A 19033-nucleotide genomic window follows, 5' to 3' on the forward strand; every position below is an offset into this window, starting at 1 on the left:
CTTAAACCCAGGAGGTGGAGGTTGCAGTGAGCCGAGATTGCACCACTGCACTCCAGCCTGGGTGACAGCGAGACTCCACCTCAAATAATAATAATAATAATAATAAACAAATAAACAAAAAAATTAGCTGGGCATGGTGGCGGGCGCCTGTAATCCCAGCTACTTGGGAGGCTGAGGCAGGAGAATCATTTGAACCCAGGAATCAGGGGTTGCAGTGAGCCAAGATCGTGCCACTGCACTCCAGCTTGGGTGAAAGAGCGAGACTGTCTGGAAAAAAAGAAAAACAAACTGTTCCACTTCAGATCATCAGGCATTAGACTGTCATATGGAGAACCCTGGTGTGCAGTGTTCACAGTAGGGTTCCTGCTCCTATGAGAATCTAATGCCGCCGCTGATCTGACGGGAGGCGGGGCTCAGGCAGGAACGCTCGCTCACCTGCTGCTTGCCTGCCACTCGCCTCCCGCTCGCCTCCTGCCGTGCAGCCCCGTTCCTAAGGGGCCACAGGCCGGTATTGGTCCATCACCTGGGGGTTAAGGACCCTGCCCCAGAGAATTAAAAGCAGGGACTCGGCCGGGCATGGCGGCTCACGCCTGTAATCCCAGCACTTTGGGAGGCCGAGGCGGGTGGATCACGAGGTCAGGAGATCGAGACCATCCTGGCTAACACGGTGAAACCCCGTCTCTACCAAAAGTACAAAAAATTAGCCAGGCGAGGTGGCGGGCGCCTGTAGTCCCAGCTACTGGGAAGGCTGAGGCAGGAGAATGGCCTGAACCCAGGAGGCGGAGTTTGCAGTGAGCTGAGGTCGCGTCACTGCACTCCAGCCCAGGCGACAGAGCGAGACTCCGTCTCAAAAATAAAAAAGCAGGGACTTGAACAGGTATCTGCACGCCGGCATTCGCAGCAGCGTTGTTCACAAGAGGCGAGGGATGGAAGCCACCCAGGTGTCTGTGCGTGGGTGAATGGATGAAATGTGGTCTGTCCATCCAATGGGGTATCGTTCAGCCTTAAAAAGGAAGGTGACTCTGACTACAACATGAGTGAACCTTGAAGACATTACGCTGCATGGAAGACGCCAGAAACAAAAGGACAAATATTGTACAAATCCACTCGCGGGAGGTCCCTAGTCAAATCCAGAGACAGGAAGTAGAATGGTTGGTGCCAGGGGCTGGGCGGGGAGTGGGGAATGGGGAGCTAGTGTTTTAACGGGGACAGTTTCAGTTTTGCTAAGTGGAGAGAATTCTGGAAATGGATGGTGGTAATGGTGGCAGGCAACCTGAATGTGCTTAATGTCACTGAATTGTTGACTTAAAAATGGTGAAGAGGGTACATTTTATGTTGCATATATTTTAACCACAACTTTTAAAATAATTGAAATTAACACCAATAAAACCATGACCACCACCGCAATTCACCCAAGAAAACAGACTTAGAAGGTTAACCTTTTTTTTTTCTTATGAGAAACTCACTCTCCTAAACAGGATGGCCTTCTAATGATAAAATACAACACCTTTTTTTTTTTTTTTTTTTTTTAAAGACAGGATCTCACTCTATCACCCAGGCTGGAACGCAGTGGTGCAATCATGCCTTACAGCAGCCTTGACCTCCCAGACTCAAGCAATCCTCCCACCTCAGCCTCCCAAGTAGCCGGGACTACAGGTGTATACCGCCATGCATGGCGTTTTCTTTTAGCTTTTGTAGAGACCAGGTCCCACTATGTTGCCCAGGCTAGTCTTGAACTTCTGGGCTCAAGCAATACTCCTGCCTTGGGCTCCCAGAATGGTGGGATTATAGGCATAAGCCGCCCCCCACAGCCATATTCTTATCATTATTATTTAAACGAGTGAAGAAAGCATTTGCAAGGTTCCGATTCCAAATTTGCCTACAAGATGAACTCCAGCCCAGGGGCAGGAGACAGGCTGGAAGGCCGCTCCTCCCTGGGCCCCTGGGTCTGGGGTGAGCAGGTAGCAGCTCTGCTGTCTCCCTCCCCCATCCAGGCGGGCCTGGATACCACCCTGACATCACAGGCCACGTAGGGCTCCACACACTCCTCCTCCCTCTCGCTCTGGTCTTCCCTCAGGCCCTGTGGGAATTCTCGAGTCAAGCCCAGCTGCCCCTGCTGACCCAGGGCAAGGCTCTCACGGAGCATGAGGCCGGCACGCTCTGAACCTCTTGAAACATCATAAGCAGAATATTGCCCCAGAGCCCGAGAGGCGCAGCTGTGTCTCCGCTAAGCGAGGATGGTGCTTAGAGAAGGAAAAGACAGGGCCTCGCCTTTTTTATTCTGGGATTTCAAAGTGCATTTAGACACACTAACTTATTACCATTCACGAGGTGGTAACTTCACACGGCCGGAGAAATGACGGCATAAGAAGTATCGTTGACTCCCAACCCCAAGACAAATCAAGAATGACACAGGAGGCCGGGCGCGGTGGCTCAAGCCTGTAATCCCAGCACTTTGGGAGGCCGAGTCGGGCGGATCACGAGGTCAGGAGATCGAGACCATCCTGGCTAACCTGGTGAAACCCCGTCTCTACTAAAAAATACAAAAAACTAGCTGGGCGAGGTGGCGGGCGCCTGTAGTCCCAGCTACTCGGGAGGCTGAGGCAGGAGAATGGCGTAAACCCGGGAGGTGGAGCTTGCAGTGAGCTGAGATCCAGCCACTGCACTCCAGCCTGGGTGACAGAGCGAGACTCCATCTCAAAAAAAAAAAAGAAAAAAAAAAAAAAAAGAATGACACAGGATTGTGCAACCTCCAGACCTTTGTTCAAACGGCTTATTCTAACAGATAAACCTGAGCGGTGGCGTTCTTCTTGGCAGTTTCTGTAAGTGTGAAGGTGAAATCCTATCTAAAATAGAAGGTGACTACAGGTATAAAACGCCACCTCCCAAATCAGCTTACAGACCCTCCACTGTGGGTACCTCGGGCTGGCCCTACAGACCCACTCTGTCTTCTCTTCAGTGGCCCACCCCACTCCTACTCACACCTGAGCCTCATCCGGGGTGCCCAGCTCCCATCATCCCGGGAAAGTCCGGGGCCCTCTGCCTTTCACTGAGTTCAGATCAAACACTACCCCAAAGAGCTGAGCTAGAATTTTCAAATCCAATTCTCCAAACACACACTCTTGTACGCAAGCACAGACACATTTGCACGCACACTTGCACAAACATACTCCGTCAGCTTCTAGCCAGCACTTCAAACCCCCAAACTATAAGTGCAAAAACACCCAGGTAGGCTGTGTTCATTTATCACTGTCAAAGTCAACCAACAGATCCTCATCAGACAAGTGTGATGGGACCGTTACAGTTTGCAAATGCTCTCCAGATGGCACCACGACAGCCACGGGAGTCATTTCAGGCATGCCTGCGGAATGGTGCCTTGGCTCAGATCAGCAGCACCCACGGACAGACATGGAGAAGCCTTCAAACCAGGTGTCCTTTCCTCATTAACCTCCCCGTCAGAGATGCACTGAGAAATTACTCCTGCCGGGTGCGGTGGCTCACGCCTGTAATCCCAGCACTTCGGGAGGCTGAGGCAGAAGGAGCGCTTGAGTTCAGGAGTTTGAGGCAGCCTGGGTGACATAGCAAGACCCCGTCTCTACCAAAAATTTAAAAATTAGCCGGGCATGGTGGTGCGTGCCTGTAGTCCCAGCTACTTGGGAGGCTGAGGTGGGAGGACCACTTGAGCCCAGGAGGTCGAGGGTGCAGTGAGCTATGCTCATACCACTGCACTCCAGCCTGGATGACAGAAAGAAACCCTGTCAAAAAAAAAAAAAAAAGAAATTATTTCCAAAGGGGAAAAAAAATCACACATTCTCCAATTAATCTCTGCTGGTGAAATGGTATCCCAACAGGAGAGCCTCACCTATCCCTGGGCCCTGGCAGAGTAAGAACATGTTTCTAGGCCGGGCACGGTGGCTCAAGCCTGGAATCCCAGCACTTTGGGAGGCCGAGGCGGGCGGATCACGAGGTCAGGAGATAGAGACCATCCTGGCTAACACGGTGAAACCCCGTCTCTACTAAAATACAAAAAAATTAGCTGGGCGTGGTGGCGGGCGCCTGTAGTCCCAGCTACTCAGGAGGCTGAGGCAGGAGAATCATTTGAACCCAGGAATCAGGTGGAGTTTGCAGTGAGCCGAGATCGCGCCACTGCACTCCAGCCTGGGCGACAGTGAGACTCCTTCTCAAAAAAAAAAGAAAAAGAAAAAGAAAAAGAACATGTTTCTAAAATCTCATGATGCTAAGAAATGGCGCGTGTCCAGATGAACAGTGCCCTGCATCCTCAGGCCACACGGCTTCTCTCTTCACTGATGGAACTCCTTCAGCCCTAGTTTATCAAACACCAACGTATTAATGCAGTTGTGCATGAGTCTAGATCCTGTATGTGAAACGCTAGAAATCCAACTCGAATTAGCTGACGCGAGTGCAAATTCCTTGAGGCGCACAGCTGAGAAGCGCAGGTGGAACCGGCTGCAGGTACTCACCCCGTCCCGGCCCCCCATCTCGTGGCCCTTCCTCCCTCGGCAGTTGGTCTCAGTCCCGGGACGGCTTTTCCAGGTGGCCACAGCACTGTTAATTTCCATCCCCTCCACCTGCCAAAACCCCTTCCCAGGGACTCGCAGCAAAGGGCACTGGGTCTCAGGGGTCCAGGCTGGGAAATCAGCCCCACCCCGTATCAACCATGGCGGGCAACGGCTCAGGTGCATCTGCCCTTGGGCCTGGGTGGGGAGGGCCTGGCTCAGCCCTCCTGGGCTAAGGGAGAGGGCAGAAGAGATGGGTTCTCTGACCAGGAGGAGGAATGCACACAGGCAAAACAGAACAGATGTGTGCAAGCAGTCACTCCAACATTCCGGAGAAACGTTTAAACACTTTTAGATTAATTATGTCCACGCAAGCCAAGCTTTCCCTTTTGATATTCTTAGGTTTGGTGGGGTAGAAAAGGTTGTGTGGCTTATAAATCAGTGAGCAAAAATTACCCCTGGATAATGGGCACGGGAGTGCCCCAGCCTGGTCATGGCATCCTCGGGGCTGGGCGGTACCTGCAGCCTGTGTGTGGGAGTCTGTTATTCTTCAGGGTAGGGCTGCCAATGAGAACAGAGTGTCCCCAGCTCTCTGCCAAGAGTCTCAGCCACTCCCCAGGCTGCCTCCATCCAGGCGGGTGAGCACACGTGGAGGGGAGCACCACCAGGAAACCGGGCTTCCTTTCAGAGACACTGGGGAGAAGACTCTAGGGATGTTGGTGTGGCTCCAGCATCCTGCCATAGGGAAACACCTGTCATCATGCTGAACCAACAGATCCAGGAAAGGTCCCCCCACCAAGGTACAACCACGGCAGCTCACATCCAGGCACAGGCGCCCCGGGCAGCTCAGCTCAGGAGGGTCCCTCCGGGGAGACCTGGTCTGCACCAGGAAGCGGGACCACATGTCCACAAAATACACGCGCCACCCACTTTGCTTGGACCCACACAAGGACAACGTCCACAGCTTCCAGCTCAGACGGCTGCTCCCATCCATGTCGCTGTACCTCACGGGGACCAGGGCTTAGCCACCCTGCGTTCACTCTCTACCCCTGCAGCAGCCCTGCCAGCCTCTCACCTGAGGGCCGGAGACAGGGCGGGGAGAGAGAGGCGCGGCCATCCAGGACCCAATGAATGCAGCTGGTCTCGTTGGAGAATTTGCAGGAGGGAACGTGGAATACAACTCCCACACTCTCTGGAAGAAGGAAACCAGAAAAATATCCCTGTGTGTGTGTGTGTGTGTGTGTGTGTGTTGTGTGTGTGTATGTTGTGTGTGTGTGTGTGTGTATGTTGTGTGTGTGTGCGCGCACGTGTGTGCGCGTGTATCTGTATGTGTGTGTGCACGCGTGTGTGCATGTGTGTGCGTGTATATCTGTGTGTGTACGTGTGTATCTGTGTGTATGTGTATGTGTGTATCTGTGTGTGTGTGTGCGTGCGTGTGCGTGCGTGTGCGCGTGCTTATGTGTGTGCGTGTGCGTGTGTGTTCCAATTCTTAAGTGGCAGAGCTAGGTTAAAGCTCCATCTTCACCAAACCACCCACCTCAGCGCACGGACGTGCTCAGACCTCACTGGGAAGATAAACTCAAATCCTAACCCTCACCCTCCACCAGGGCATAGGGGCCAAAAGGAAACCTGCGATATTTCCAACAGTCCAAATCAGAGGCAAGAGCGCTACAGCAAACTCCACTAAATATCCACTGGGGATTTTAAGTATCAGCGAATGAAGAAGCATGAGATGCTTTAAGAGGAAAGAGGAAGGGAGGCGTCACCCATACAACTGCAAGTCACACCTCTGTCAAATTCCTGGGGTAGATGGAAAACACACAGCATCGGATGCCGGGAGGCGAGTCCAGGAGCAGCCAGGCCGCCCAGCCCAGGCCTTGCCTGGCTGTGAACGGGCGAGGTGCCCTCCCGCTGATCGGAAGTGCAGCCATCACACGAGAGACAGGGCTTTGGGACACGACTCCACACCCAACCAAGTCGTTCTCATGACTGTGCTCCAAGTGTGGACGCAGCTGGAGGATGGGGGCCAACAGGGTAAAGGAGTTTTAAGTTTACAGTTAAATTTTCCAGTCGTACAATGCCAATTTTTAGAAAATGTGTAATTTGCTGTGTTTCAGTGGAAAAAGAAAAAAACAGAGCCAAATGTCCCTACACAACGCGGTGCCGCACATCAGGGAAACAGCGAAGAATCGAAGGAAATGGGTTCTCCCTGCGCACACCTCCCTCTCTTCCCAGAGACGCCTCCCCTCGGTCCAGCAGGCCCTTTTCTGCCTCTCCCATCTGGAGTCATCCCCACGGGCAGTGGCCCCAACCACAGCCCGGGAATCTGGGCAGGTGCATGGACGTGGGTGGTGTCTTCTCCAGGAACCCCTCCACACCCCAGATGCTCAGGAAAACCGACGCTCAGAGGAACCACACCGAGAACTGGGAATGCAGAAATGGAGGGGACGCGGGCCCCCCTCAGTGAGTGAACCGCCCAGCGGGTTCTGACATTCATCTAAACATCCTATAAACAAACGCATCCTGGGGAGGTGCTCCAGCAGAGGCAGACGCCAGGGGCCATGCCCAGAAGATGGAAAACAAGCCCTCAGCAGATTCACTGATGCCCTGTTCACAGCAGTGTTCGATTCACCTTCGCAGGAAGGCAGAAGCGAGCCAGCGTCCAACGAATGATGAACAGATAAACAAAGTTTACCTCATTCACACAATGGGACATTATTCAGCCTCAGACAGGAAGTTAGTTCTGACACCTGCCAGGACACAGATGAACCTGGAGGACACTGCATGACGTGAAGTACGTCAGCCCCAAAAGGACCAATACGGTGCAACTCCACTTCTATGAGGGAGCTCGGGCAGTGGAAATCAGAGAGGAGAAGGTGCTGACTTCTACCAACGGGGAGTGAGTGCTGAATGGGGACAGAGCTTCAGTTTGGGAAGATGAGAAAGCTCTGGAGATGATGGTGGTGATGGTGGCAGGACAGTGCACTTCACAATTGTTAAGATGGTATGTTTAAAATTAAAAATTTTATCATCATAAACAAATTGGAGGGGCCAGGTGTGATGGCTCAGGCCTGTAACCCCAGCACTGTGGGAGGGTGAGGCAGGAGGGTCACTTGAGTCCAGGAGTTTGAGACAAGCATGGGCAACACAGTGAGACCTCATCTCTGCTAAAAATAAAAAATTAGCTGGGTGGGTGGGCGTCACCTGTAACCCCAGCTACTTGGGAGTCTGAGGTGGGAAGATCACTTGAGGCCAGGAGGTTGAAATTGCAGTGAGCTGTGGTGGCACCACTGTATTCCAGTCTGGATGACAGAGCAAGACCCTGTCTCCAAAAACAAAACAAAACAAAAATAAAAGAAAGTGAAGCTTCAGAAAGGAAGGCAGGAGGTGTCTAATACAGTGGAGACCTGAGGCAGGCAGGCACTCAGCGGCCAAGACCCACACAAGCCCAGCTGAGCCTGGGAAACACAGGGACACCACACACAGGTGACACCGGGGAGACATCCCAGCCGAGCACGGCCAGCAACCAGGAACTGGGCAGTGGCAACAAACACCACACACGAGGAAGACAGGTCAAGCCCGACACCATGAAATGACTGCAACCATCTCTCCAACTACAGCTTAGACGCAGAAACAGCAAAGGAGTTTTAGCCAGATGTTTCCAGAGCCTCCTCTGACACTTTTACCAAGATGGGGCCCATCAAACCTGAGGGTTCAAGGTCAGTCATGTCCTTGAGGGTGAAGGCACTGGAGCTAAACCCACCAGAAAGCCACAGAGGCAGTCACACGGAGCCTCTTCTCAGTGACGCTGGGTACCGTCACCCAACATGGTCTAGAGATAAACCCCAACCTGCTCCACTCCTGCTAACTGTAAACCTCAACTGCCAGTTTACTTTCTATTTTATTGATTTAATCTCCCTATCTACCTATCTATCTTCTGTCTATTTAGAAACAGGGTCTCGCTCTGTTGCCCAGGCTGGAGTACAGGGGCACGATCATAGGTCATTGCAGCCTTGAACTCCTGGGCTCAAGCTATTCTCCTGTCTCAGCCTCCTGAGTAGCTGGGACTACAGGTGTGCACCACCACGTCTGGCTAATTTTCTTATTTTTTGTAGACACAGGGTCTCGCTATGTTGTCCAAACTGATCTTGAACTCCTGGGCTCAAGTGATCCTCTTCAGCCTCCGGAGTAGCTAGGTTTACAGATGTGTGCCACCACACCCTTTTTATTTATTTTTATTTTTTATTTTTTATTTTTTTTTGAGACGGAGTCTCACTCTGTTGCCCAGGCTGGAGTGCAGTGTCCGGATCTCAGCTCACTGCAAGCTCCGCCTCCCGGGTTCACGCCATTCTCCTGCCTCAGCCTCCCGAGTAGCTGGGACTACAGGCCCCCGCCACCTCGCCCGGCTCGTTTTTTGTATTTTTTAGTAGAGACGGGGTTTCACCGTGTTAGCCAGGATGATCTCGATCTCCTGACCTCATGATCCACCCGTCTCGGCCTCCCAAAGTGCTGGGATTACAGGCTTGAACCACCGCGCCCGGCCCCTTTTTATTTTTTGTAGAGATGAGGTCCTTGCTACGTTGCCCAAGCTGGTCTTGAACTTCTGGGCTCAAATGATCTTCCCACCCCAGCCTCCCAAAGTGCCAGGATTGCAGGCATGAGCACCGTGCCCAGCCATAATGTGTTCATTAATATTTATTTATATATTTATTTATTTATTTATTTTGAGAAGAAGTCTCACTCTGTCACCCAGGCTAGAGTGCAGTGTCACGATCTCAGCTCACTACAGCCTCTCCATCCTGGGTTCAAGCAATCTTTCCACCTCAGAACTCCCGAGTAGCTGGGACTACAGGTGCATACCACCACGCCCGACTAATTTTTTTTTTTTTTTTTTTTTTTTTTTGTATTTTTAGTAGAGACAGGGTTTCACCATGTTGGCCAGGTCTCAAATTCCTGACGTCAAGCGATCTTCCTGCCTGAGCCTCCCAAAGTGCTACAATTACCTGCCTGAGTCACTCGCCCGGCCTCAACAGCCATAATATAAACTAGCCACTAATGGGAACAGCTGGAGTTAGAACTCCTGTTTCTGTAACTGACCGGTTTACCTCGGACTTGATTTCAAACAGGAAACCCTGAAGATTGACCTTTTCAAGTACAACACTTAACTTGCCCTCTGGAAGGATTCGTCGGCTACCGTTTTAAAAATAGACAAGTGCGGCCTGACTTCAAGTGCAGGCCCCGCCCTCCTCCTGAGTGGCCAGAGCCCTGGAGGCAGTTCCCACAGCCTCAGCATCCCCTCCCGGCGCCCACGGGCTCAGACAGAGAAACCACAGGGGCGGGCGGGCGGGCAGAGGGGAGATTTTACTCCGGCATTCCCTTCCACGTTTCGTATTAAATATCTGAAATATATTAATCTTAAAAAACAATATCGACACAGTACTCAATGGACAGAGGCAGTGGAGTAAACAAGAAGCCCAGATTGCAACATCGTAGGCCATAAAAAAACTGGAGTGCGACTGCGGCAGGTTCCGGGCACGCGGGGAAGGGCGCTGCGGAAGCTTTCAGTCTCGGAGGAGGTTTTCGGGCTTGGGGTAGCCGAAGAGAACAAAGTCGGCCTCGTAGAGTTTGTACAGCTGCTGCCTCCAGGCCAGGGGGATCTTGGCGAACCAGTCCTCCTCCCAGCTGCTGGCGGTCCTGTTCCGGTAGCTCGGGGGGAAGCGGAGGTGCCGGTCCACCTGGAGCAGCTGCAGCAGCTGCGCAGCGTCCTCGTCCAGCGTCTCCAGCTTCCCCACGAAGTCGTAGTCGATCTGGCACGGGTGGCAGAGGCGGTACACCTGCCGCCAGTGCTCGTTGAAGGGCGCCAGCTTCTCCGTGTGCGGGTCCAGCAGGTACTGGATGAAGTTGGCGAAGGACACCTTGAGGCCGGCGCGGAAGGCCTCGCGCGCCGAGGCGGGCAGGCTGGTGTGGTTGGCGTACAGCCGCAGCATGGGCACGGCGAACTTGCGGTAGAACTCCTCGTTCTCCAGCTCGAACTTGCTGCGGAAGGCGGAGATGAGGCGCACGAAGGGGTCGCGCACGAAGAGGAACTTGGTGTACTTCTTGAGCTTGACCTTCATGAGGTGGCGGGACAGCTTCCCGTAGCGGCGCCAGAACTTGTTGAAGGTCAGGTGCGCGCTGGCGTTGTGCACGTGCTCGCGGGGGATGCGCAGCGGGTCGCGGTAGGGCGCGCCGCGGTGCAGCAGGCTGCCGCTCAGCACGATCATCACGCGCTTCCAGTTGGTGCAGGCCACCTTGGGCACGTAGCAGTAGATGGCCCCGTGCCGGTCGTCCACGATCAGGTGGCTCAGCTCCGAGTTGGGGATGTCGTCGAACGCACGCTCCTTGGTGGGGAAGGCCAGGCTGGAGTTGGCGCAGAAGCCCCGCAGCACGCTCCTCCGCTCCGCCTGCTGCCGGCCCTGGTCGGGGCTGCGCCGGGCGTCGCGCGGGGACCAGTCGTAGCCTCTCACGCTCTCCTCCATGCTCCCCGGTGCGGGCGGCTGCTCCGTCTCCTTTCTGGGAAGGTCGTTCTGCTTCACGCTGGCACCGAGAAACTTGTCCAGAAACTCGTCGACGTCGGAGTCGGCCGTGAGCTCCCTGTCCCTGTCCGGCCCAGGCGTGGGCAGCGGCGGCCCGGCGTGCAGCCTGGAGAAGGACGTGTGCAGGTAGAAGTGCGCGGCGCCCGCGCTGTCCCAGTACACGATGATCAGCAGGATCATGAACGCCGACCCCAGCACCAGCCACAGCCGGAACAGCCGGGCCTTGGTCATCCTGCCCCGGGCGGGCCGGGCCCTCTCCGGGCCTCTCACTTCAGCTTCCTGCAGAGCCGGGGCATCCTGCTGGGAACCTGCAGAGGCAGTGACGCACTAGTTAATGACTGAGGTGTCCTGGGGCTCCTACTCCTGCCTTCTCATCAGTGGGGGACTCGGGCCCAGAGGAGCAGGAGCACTGGGCCACGTGATATCAGCTCGCCCTCCAGAGGGGCTGGAGGCTGAGGTCAGCAGTGCAGGGAGTCTACACATTCATGTGGCCGAGCAGCAATAACGACCCTGGACGCCAAGGCTCGGGTGCTGGCAATACTCCACACGTGCTGACACTCACCACCACTGGGCAAGTAATGCTGCTCACAACTCAAGAGAAGAGGACGCCTCCCGGGGAGTGGAGACCAGCTCCAGGTGTGAGTCCCCCTGGACTCTGCCCTCTGCAACTTTTCCTGACGCTGATTTTTTTTTTTTTTTTTTTTTTTTTTTGAGACAGAGTCTGGCTCTGTGGCCCAGGCTGGAGTGCAGTGGCATGATCTCCGCTCACTGCAAGCCCCACCTCCCAGGTTCACGCCATTCTCCTGCCAAGGTTGATTTTAATCTTCGAATCCATCTCCTTTTCCTATAATAAACCATAACCACAAGAGTAACTGCGATCAGGGAGCTCTGTAATCTTTCCAGCAAATCATCAAACCCGACAGTGGTCTCAGGGACGCCTGCATTTGCTATTGGTGTCATAAGTAAGAGGCGTCTTGGGAACCATTCCTTAACTTCACAGTGACCCAACAACAGGAAAATTGTTTTGGCAACACCCACTTTACTTAAGTCGAATGCCAATGGAAAAACTGCACCCCACAGCTCCATCAGGGCCACGCTGAGAGCTGACCTTCCACACCACCCTGGCTTCCCAAAAGTAGGTGGCACATTCCCGTTCCCCTGCCAGGTACCAGGGGGGGTTGGTGGGGCTGAGGCGGGGGCTGATCCGCCTTCCTCTGCCCATGGAAGTAGAGGTGCTTCCTCTGTCCGTCCCACCAGGGTACTGTCAGTGTGGTCCAGCAGGGGACTAAGCCTTGACCCCACCTGGCATCCACAAGGCAGAAGGAGATGGTGTGGGGCAGGGGAGTCCACACTCTGACTCCCTCTCCCCTGGCCAGGTCAGGGCCCAGTGGGAGGTGAACTCCAACTCTACCCCACCCCTACCTGGCACCCACGACATGGCGTGAGGTGGTTAGAGGAGGGGCGAGTTGGCCCTCTACTTTCTCACCTCCTCTCTCCTGGGAATGGGAAACATTAATCATGCAAACATTAATGAAAAGAAAGCAGGAGTCTTTAATACCAGATGAAGCAAACTTCAGAAGGAAGGAAACTACTAGAGACAAAGGGACATTACATAATGACAAACAGTTCAATCCCCAGGAAGACATAATAATCCCAAACGTGTATGCGCCAAACAACAGAGCCTCGGCCGGGCGCGGTGGCTCACGCCTGTAATCCCAGCACTTTGGGAGGCTGAGACGGGCGGATCACGAGGTCAGGAGATCGAGACCATCCTGGCTAACATGGTGAAACCCTATCTCTACTGAAAAATACAAAAAAACTAGCCAGGCGAGGTGGCAGGTGCCTGTAGTCCCACCTACTCGGGAGGCTGAGGCAGGAGAATGGCATAAACCCGGGAGGCAGAGTTTGCCTGCACTCCAGCATGGGCAACAGAGCGAGACTCCGTCTCAAAAAACACAAAACAAAACAAAGCAAAAAAAACCCCAGAGCTTCAAAATACAAAAAGCAAAAATCGATAGAGCTAAATAGACAAATCCACAGTTATGGCTGGAGACTTCAACACTTTACTCTTGATAATTGCAAAACTACTAGGCATAAAATCAGCAAGGATACAGAAGAAGTCAACACCAGCAACCAACAGGTCCTAACCGACATACGTGGAACACTCACCTAACAAGAGAACACAGTTTTTTCTAAGTGTCCACAAAACATTCACCATGGCAGACCAAACCTCAACTAATTTAAAAGAATTGAAATCTTGACAGGGCACGGTGGCTCACACCTGTAATCCCAGCACTTCAGGAGGCTGAGGCGGGTGGATCACTTGAGATCAGGAGTTGGAGACCAGCCTGGCCAACATGGTGAAACCCTGTCTGTACTAAAAGTACAAAATTTAGGCTGGGTGTGGTGGCTCATGCCTGTAATCCCAGCACTTTGGGAGGCTGAGGCAGGTGGATCACCCGAGGTCAGGAGTTCAAGACCAGCCTGGCCAACATAGTGAAACCCCGTCTCTACAAAAAAAAAATGCAAAAATTAGCTGGGCATGGTGGCAGGTGCCTGTAATCCCAGCTACTCAGGAAACTGAGGCAGGGGAATCGCTTGAACCCAGGAGGCAGAGGTTGCAGAGAGCCGAGATTGCACTACTGCACTCCAGCCTGGGTGACTGAGCGAGACTCCATCTCAAAAAAAAATAAATAAAAATGAATAAATAAATAAAAATAAAAGAATTGAAATATTTTAAGAGTTTTCTAGCTATAAAGGAATAAAACTAGAAATCAGTAACAGAAAAGACAACAGGAAAATCCACAAACACAAATTCCTGGAAAATAAATGACACACTTCTAAATAATGGCAAAGGAAAAATTTAAAGTACATAGAACAGAATGAGAATGAAAATACAACATATGTTACAGTCACTGTGGTGCCAAGAGCATTAGAAAGCAGAAGAGGCCGGGCACGGTGGCTCTCATCTGTAATCCTGGCACTTTGGGAAGCAGAGGCGAGAGGATGCCTTGAGCCCAGGAGTCCAAGACCAGCCTGAGCTACATGGCAAAACCCCATCTCTATAAAAAATGCAAAAATCGGCCGGGCGCGGTGGCTCAAGCCTGTAATCCCAGCACTTTGGGAGGCCGAGACGGGCGGATCACGAGGTCAGGAGATCGAGACCATCCTGGCGAACATGGTGAAACCCCGTCTCTACTAAAAAAATACAAAAAACTAGCCGGGCGAGGTGGCGGGCGCCTGTAGTCCCAGCTACTCGGGAGGCTGAGGCCGGAGAATGGCGTAAACCCGGGAGGCGGAGCTTGCAGTGAGCTGAGATCCGGCCACTGCACTCCAGCCTGGGCGACAGAGCGAGACTCCGCCTCAAAAAAAAAAAAAAAAAAAAAAAAAAAAAAAAATGCAAAAATCTGCCATGCATGGTGGCGTGTACCTATAGTCCTAGCTACTCTGGAGGCTGAGGCAGGAGGATCGCTTGAGCCCAGGAGGTCAAGGCTGCAGTGAGCCGAGATCGTGCCACTGCCCTCCAGCCTTGGTCTTGGCAAGACCAAGACCCTGTCTCAAAAGAAAAAGAAAAAAAAAAACAAAAAACAACAACAACAAAAAAAACCAACCAACCAAAAAAAAAACGAAAAAAAACCCCAAGAATTATCTTTATCAAGAACAAGACAAGGAATGAAATTATAGATCCTGGCCGGGCGCCGTGGCTCAAGCCTGTAATCCCAGCACTTTGGGAGGCCAAGACGGGCGGATCACGAAGTCAGGAGATCGAGACCATTCTGGCTAACCCGGTGAAACCCCGTCTCTACTAAAAAAATACAAAAAACTAGCCGGGCGAGGTGGCGGGTGCCTGTAGTCCCAGCTACTCGGGAGGCTGAGGCAGGAGAATGGCGTGAACCCGGGAGGCGGAGCTTGCAGCGAGCCGAGATCCGGCCACTGCACTCCAGCCTGGGCAATACAGCGAGACTCCGTCTCAAAAAAAAAAAAAAAAAAGAAATTATAGATCCTGCAGCCATTGAAAGGATAAGGAACTACTACAAACAAGTTTATGCCCACAAATTTAGCAACTTAGATGAAACAGACCAATTCCTTGACAACCACAAACTACCAAAATGAATAATCCTATACTAATTAAAGAAACTAAATTTGTAATGTAAAAGCGCCTTAAAAAGAAATCTCTGGGCCCAGATGGTTTCACTGAAGAATTCTATCAAACACTCAAAGAATAACAACATCAATTTTATACAATCTCTTACAGAAAGGAGAAGAGAGGACACGTCCAACTCATCATTCTAATACCCAAACCAGTGAAAACCAGTACAAAAAAAAATAAAATAAAAAAATAAGAGGCCGGGTGCAGTGGCTCACGCTTGTAATCCTAGCACTTTTGGAGGCCGAGGCAGGTGGAACACCTGAAGTCAAGGAGTTCAAGACCAGCCTGGCCAACATGGCGAAACTCCGTCTTGTAGGGAGACCCCCTGAAACTATTGCTATGGAATAAAAGATGAAATGCCCCTGATTATTGTAAATACAAAATTGCATGCAGGATTGTGTAAAGACAATGCCAGGCTGGGCTGCCAGAATGAGCCAACCGCGCGTGATGTGCTTCCCCCTGTAGACAGCCCGTGAACGGATGTGCAGTCAGGGAGGTTTTCACATCACCAAGACTCCTATCCCAGAAAAGCAGATGTTCATAGCTCTGGGAATGGATGCAACCCTTGAGGGGAGCCTATAAACGGACGTGTGTCCATATGGATAAGATAAACGCCCTCATCTTGCCACGGCTTTTCTAGGCCTCTTTAGGGTTAAGGCATACTCCCTTCTGAGAATTTCTGGTCTAAGCGGTTGTCTAGCTTCATGTGCTGTTTCTATGGATTGTTGGTAACCAGCTTTTGCTGCAACTGTTACTGCTGATTAATATCTTGCTAATCATAGGCTATGGAAAGACTGTGTTTCTGTTTTAAGGCTCTGTTAGAAATTACTGATGCACACACGGTAAATTCATATCTCTGTATACTGTACTTCTGCGTACAGACGTTATATTAAATAATTAGTTCATCCCCATGTGACCATCTCACCTCATAATCAAATGACCCTAAATCCCCCACTAACCTACCCCCGCCCTCACTAAACTTAATAATAAAGGCGGACATATCCAGTGCATTGTTGGCACTGTGCGACCAGAAGATGGTGACCCCCTTGGACCCAGCTTTCACTATGTTGTGTCTCAACCTGCTGATCTCCCTGGGAACAAAGAAAGGGCCCCACTGCACTGCGGGCTGCTGGCCAGATCCTGCAATACTGTTTCTACTAAAAAATACAAAAAATTAGCTGGGCGTGGTGGTGGATGCCTGTAATCCCAGCTACTCAGGAGGCTGAGGCAGGAAAATCGCTTGAACCTGGGAGGCGGAGCTTGCAGTGAGCCGAGATTGTGCCACTGCACTCCAGCCTGGGCGACGGAGCGAGACTCCGTCTCCAAAAAAAGAAAAAAAGAGAAAGCTACAGGCCAGTATCACTTATGAACTTGGATGCAAAAATGCTCAAAATATTAATACACCAAATCCAGCAGTGTATAAAAAGAACCATGACATAGTGGCTCACGCCTGTAATCCCAGCACTTTGGGAAGCCGAGGCAGGCAGATCACAAGGTCAGGAGATGGAAACATGGTGAAACTCTGCCTCTACTAAAAGTACAAAAAATTAGCTGGGCATGGTGGTGGGCTCCTGTAGTCCCAGCTACTGGGGAGGCTGAGGCAGGAGAATCACTTGAATCCAGGAGGTGGCGGTTGCAGTGAGCCGAGATCGTGCCACTGTACTCCAGCCTGGGAGACAGAGTGAGACTCTGTCTCAAAAAACAAAAAACAGACAAACACAAAAGAATCATGGCATGACCAAGTAGGGTGTGCAAGAATGGCTCAACATTCAAAAATCAACCATGTGATCTATCATATTAACAAGCTAAAAAATAAACTCCTATAGGAAGCAACAACAAAACCCATATCCATTCACTAGAAACACTCTCAGCAAACTTAGAAAGGAGGATATCCTCAACTTGATAGGGCATCTACAGAAACCCTACAGCCTTACCCTTTTTCTGTCATCTCTGTGCGGGGGGTGGAATAGGAGGCCCAAACTGTGTTGAACTTTTCATCCTCAAACAAATGTGTTAACTTTTTTTTTTTTTTCCCCCGAGACAGAGCCTTGCTCTGTCGCCTAAGCTGGAGTACAGTGGCACAATCACAGCTCAGTGCAGCCTTGACCTCCTGGGTTCAAGTGAGCCTCCGTCCCAGCCTTCCAAGTAGCTGGGACTGCAGATACACAGCACTGGGCCCAGCTAATTTTTAAAAATTTTTTACAGAGCTGTGGTCTCACCATGTTACCCTGGCTGGTCTTGAACTCCTGGGCTCAAGCAATCTGGCCACCTCAGCCTCGCAAAGTGCTACGACTTTCTTAAACTGAGTATTTTTTCATTTGTATGTCTCTCTCTCTCTCATTTTCTTTCTTTTGTGAGGCAGAGTCTTGCTCTGTCACCCAGGCTGGAGTGTAGTGGCATGATCTCAGCTCACTGCAACCTCCGTCTCCCGGGTTCACGCCATTCTCCTGCCTCAGCCTCCCGAGCAGCTGGTGTGACAGGTGCCCGCCCTGATACCTGGCCAATTTTTGTATTTTTAGTAGAGACAGGGCTTCACCATGTTGACCAGGCTGGTCTCAAACTCCTGACCTCAAGTGATTCACCTGCCTCAGCCTCCTAAGTGCTGGGATTGCAGGCGTGAGCCACCGCGCCTGGCCTGTATGTCTCTCCTATCATGTATGTTACATTTTTTAATATTAGCAACACTCTGCGTGCAAAAAAAAAAAAAAAAAAAAAAAAACCTCACAGCTAACCTCATATTTAAGGGTGCAAAAGGGAGTACCTTACCTCTAAGACCATGACAAGGCAAGGACGTCTGTCTACCTGCCCCTGCCCCGTCATCAGTAGACACCTACTCATCCCCAGCTCAGCAAAGCCTTTCCCAACTGGTCAAATCCCAGACTATGCGGTCTCCATCGATCCCGTCGGTAACTGTGTACTTATTTGGGGTGTGCATTTTTAATTACTCCCGCTCTCGCTCACACAGCCGGGGAGGGTGGGCTCCGTCTGGCTGTGCTCACCACGTGCAGGCACGTGGTAGGGTGCAGTCAATACTGGGTGAATGTCAGGCTCAGAGGCCCCCATCACATCAGCCTGGCTCTGAAGATCCTTGTGACCAAGCCCCTGAGGTTCCATGCCAGGAACTCTTCTGGGGCATCCCTGGGCCACCTTCCTGCCTTAGCTTCTTGCTAAAGACGTTGGTTCCGTTACAGAAATGAGTCCCAGTCTCTGAATATTCGTCCCCACAGCCGCTGCGCTGGCTGCATCCAGCGGACTCCAACCTGGAGGGGCAGACCACACCTCCTCCCGCCCTGCGGCCTGCAGTGCACCAGCGTCACGCACGGCTAATACGTGTCAAACCCGAGAAAGGCAATGACCCGCTACAGAAATCACAAAAACATGAGGATCAGAGGGCCTGCTGCTGTCTCTCCATGGCCCCCACCGCATTCCCCGCCTGCCCTCCCGGTGTGTTCAGGGTGTGAGTGGCACGAGAACAAGCAGGCCTGTACCAGCTTTCAGTACCCTCTGAACGGTTAGAACCACACGACGTTACAGCCTATTTTTTTACTTTTTGTTTTTTATTTTTTTTGAGACGGAGTCTTGTTCTGTCAGCCAGGCTGGACTGCAGTGGTGAGACCTTGGCTCAGTACAGCCTCTACCTCCCAAGTTCAAGGGATTCTCAGGCCTTAGCCTCCCAAATAGCTGGAACCACAGGCACGCATCATGCCCGGCTAATTTTTGTATTTTTAGTAGAGAGGCGCTTTCTCCATGTTGGCCAGGCTGGTCTCGAACTCCTGGCCTCGAGTGATCCA

At 51.9% G+C, this 19033-nt stretch overlaps 1 protein-coding gene across 4 annotated transcripts in view; it reads right to left on the reverse strand.

Moving 5' to 3' along the window:
• Window positions 1-2249: 2249 nt before the first annotated feature.
• The window catches only part of CHST12 (carbohydrate sulfotransferase 12), a 37868-nt gene continuing 21084 nt past the window's right edge, over window positions 2250-19033 (reverse strand). For 3 of the 4 annotated variants that reach the window (XM_008018854.3, XM_037995264.2, XM_073012874.1), the window contains exon 2: window positions 2250-11400. In XM_008018854.3, coding sequence (XP_008017045.3) covers window positions 10079-11323 — 1245 coding nt within the window. In that variant the 5' untranslated portion in view covers window positions 11324-11400 and the 3' untranslated portion in view covers window positions 2250-10078. The remainder of the gene's footprint in view (window positions 11401-19033) is intronic. The other variant, XR_012091731.1, reaches the window with a different exon arrangement.

Source organism: Chlorocebus sabaeus, chromosome 28 (genome assembly GCF_047675955.1).
Source record: "Chlorocebus sabaeus isolate Y175 chromosome 28, mChlSab1.0.hap1, whole genome shotgun sequence".
NCBI classification, from domain to species: domain Eukaryota; kingdom Metazoa; phylum Chordata; class Mammalia; order Primates; family Cercopithecidae; genus Chlorocebus; species Chlorocebus sabaeus.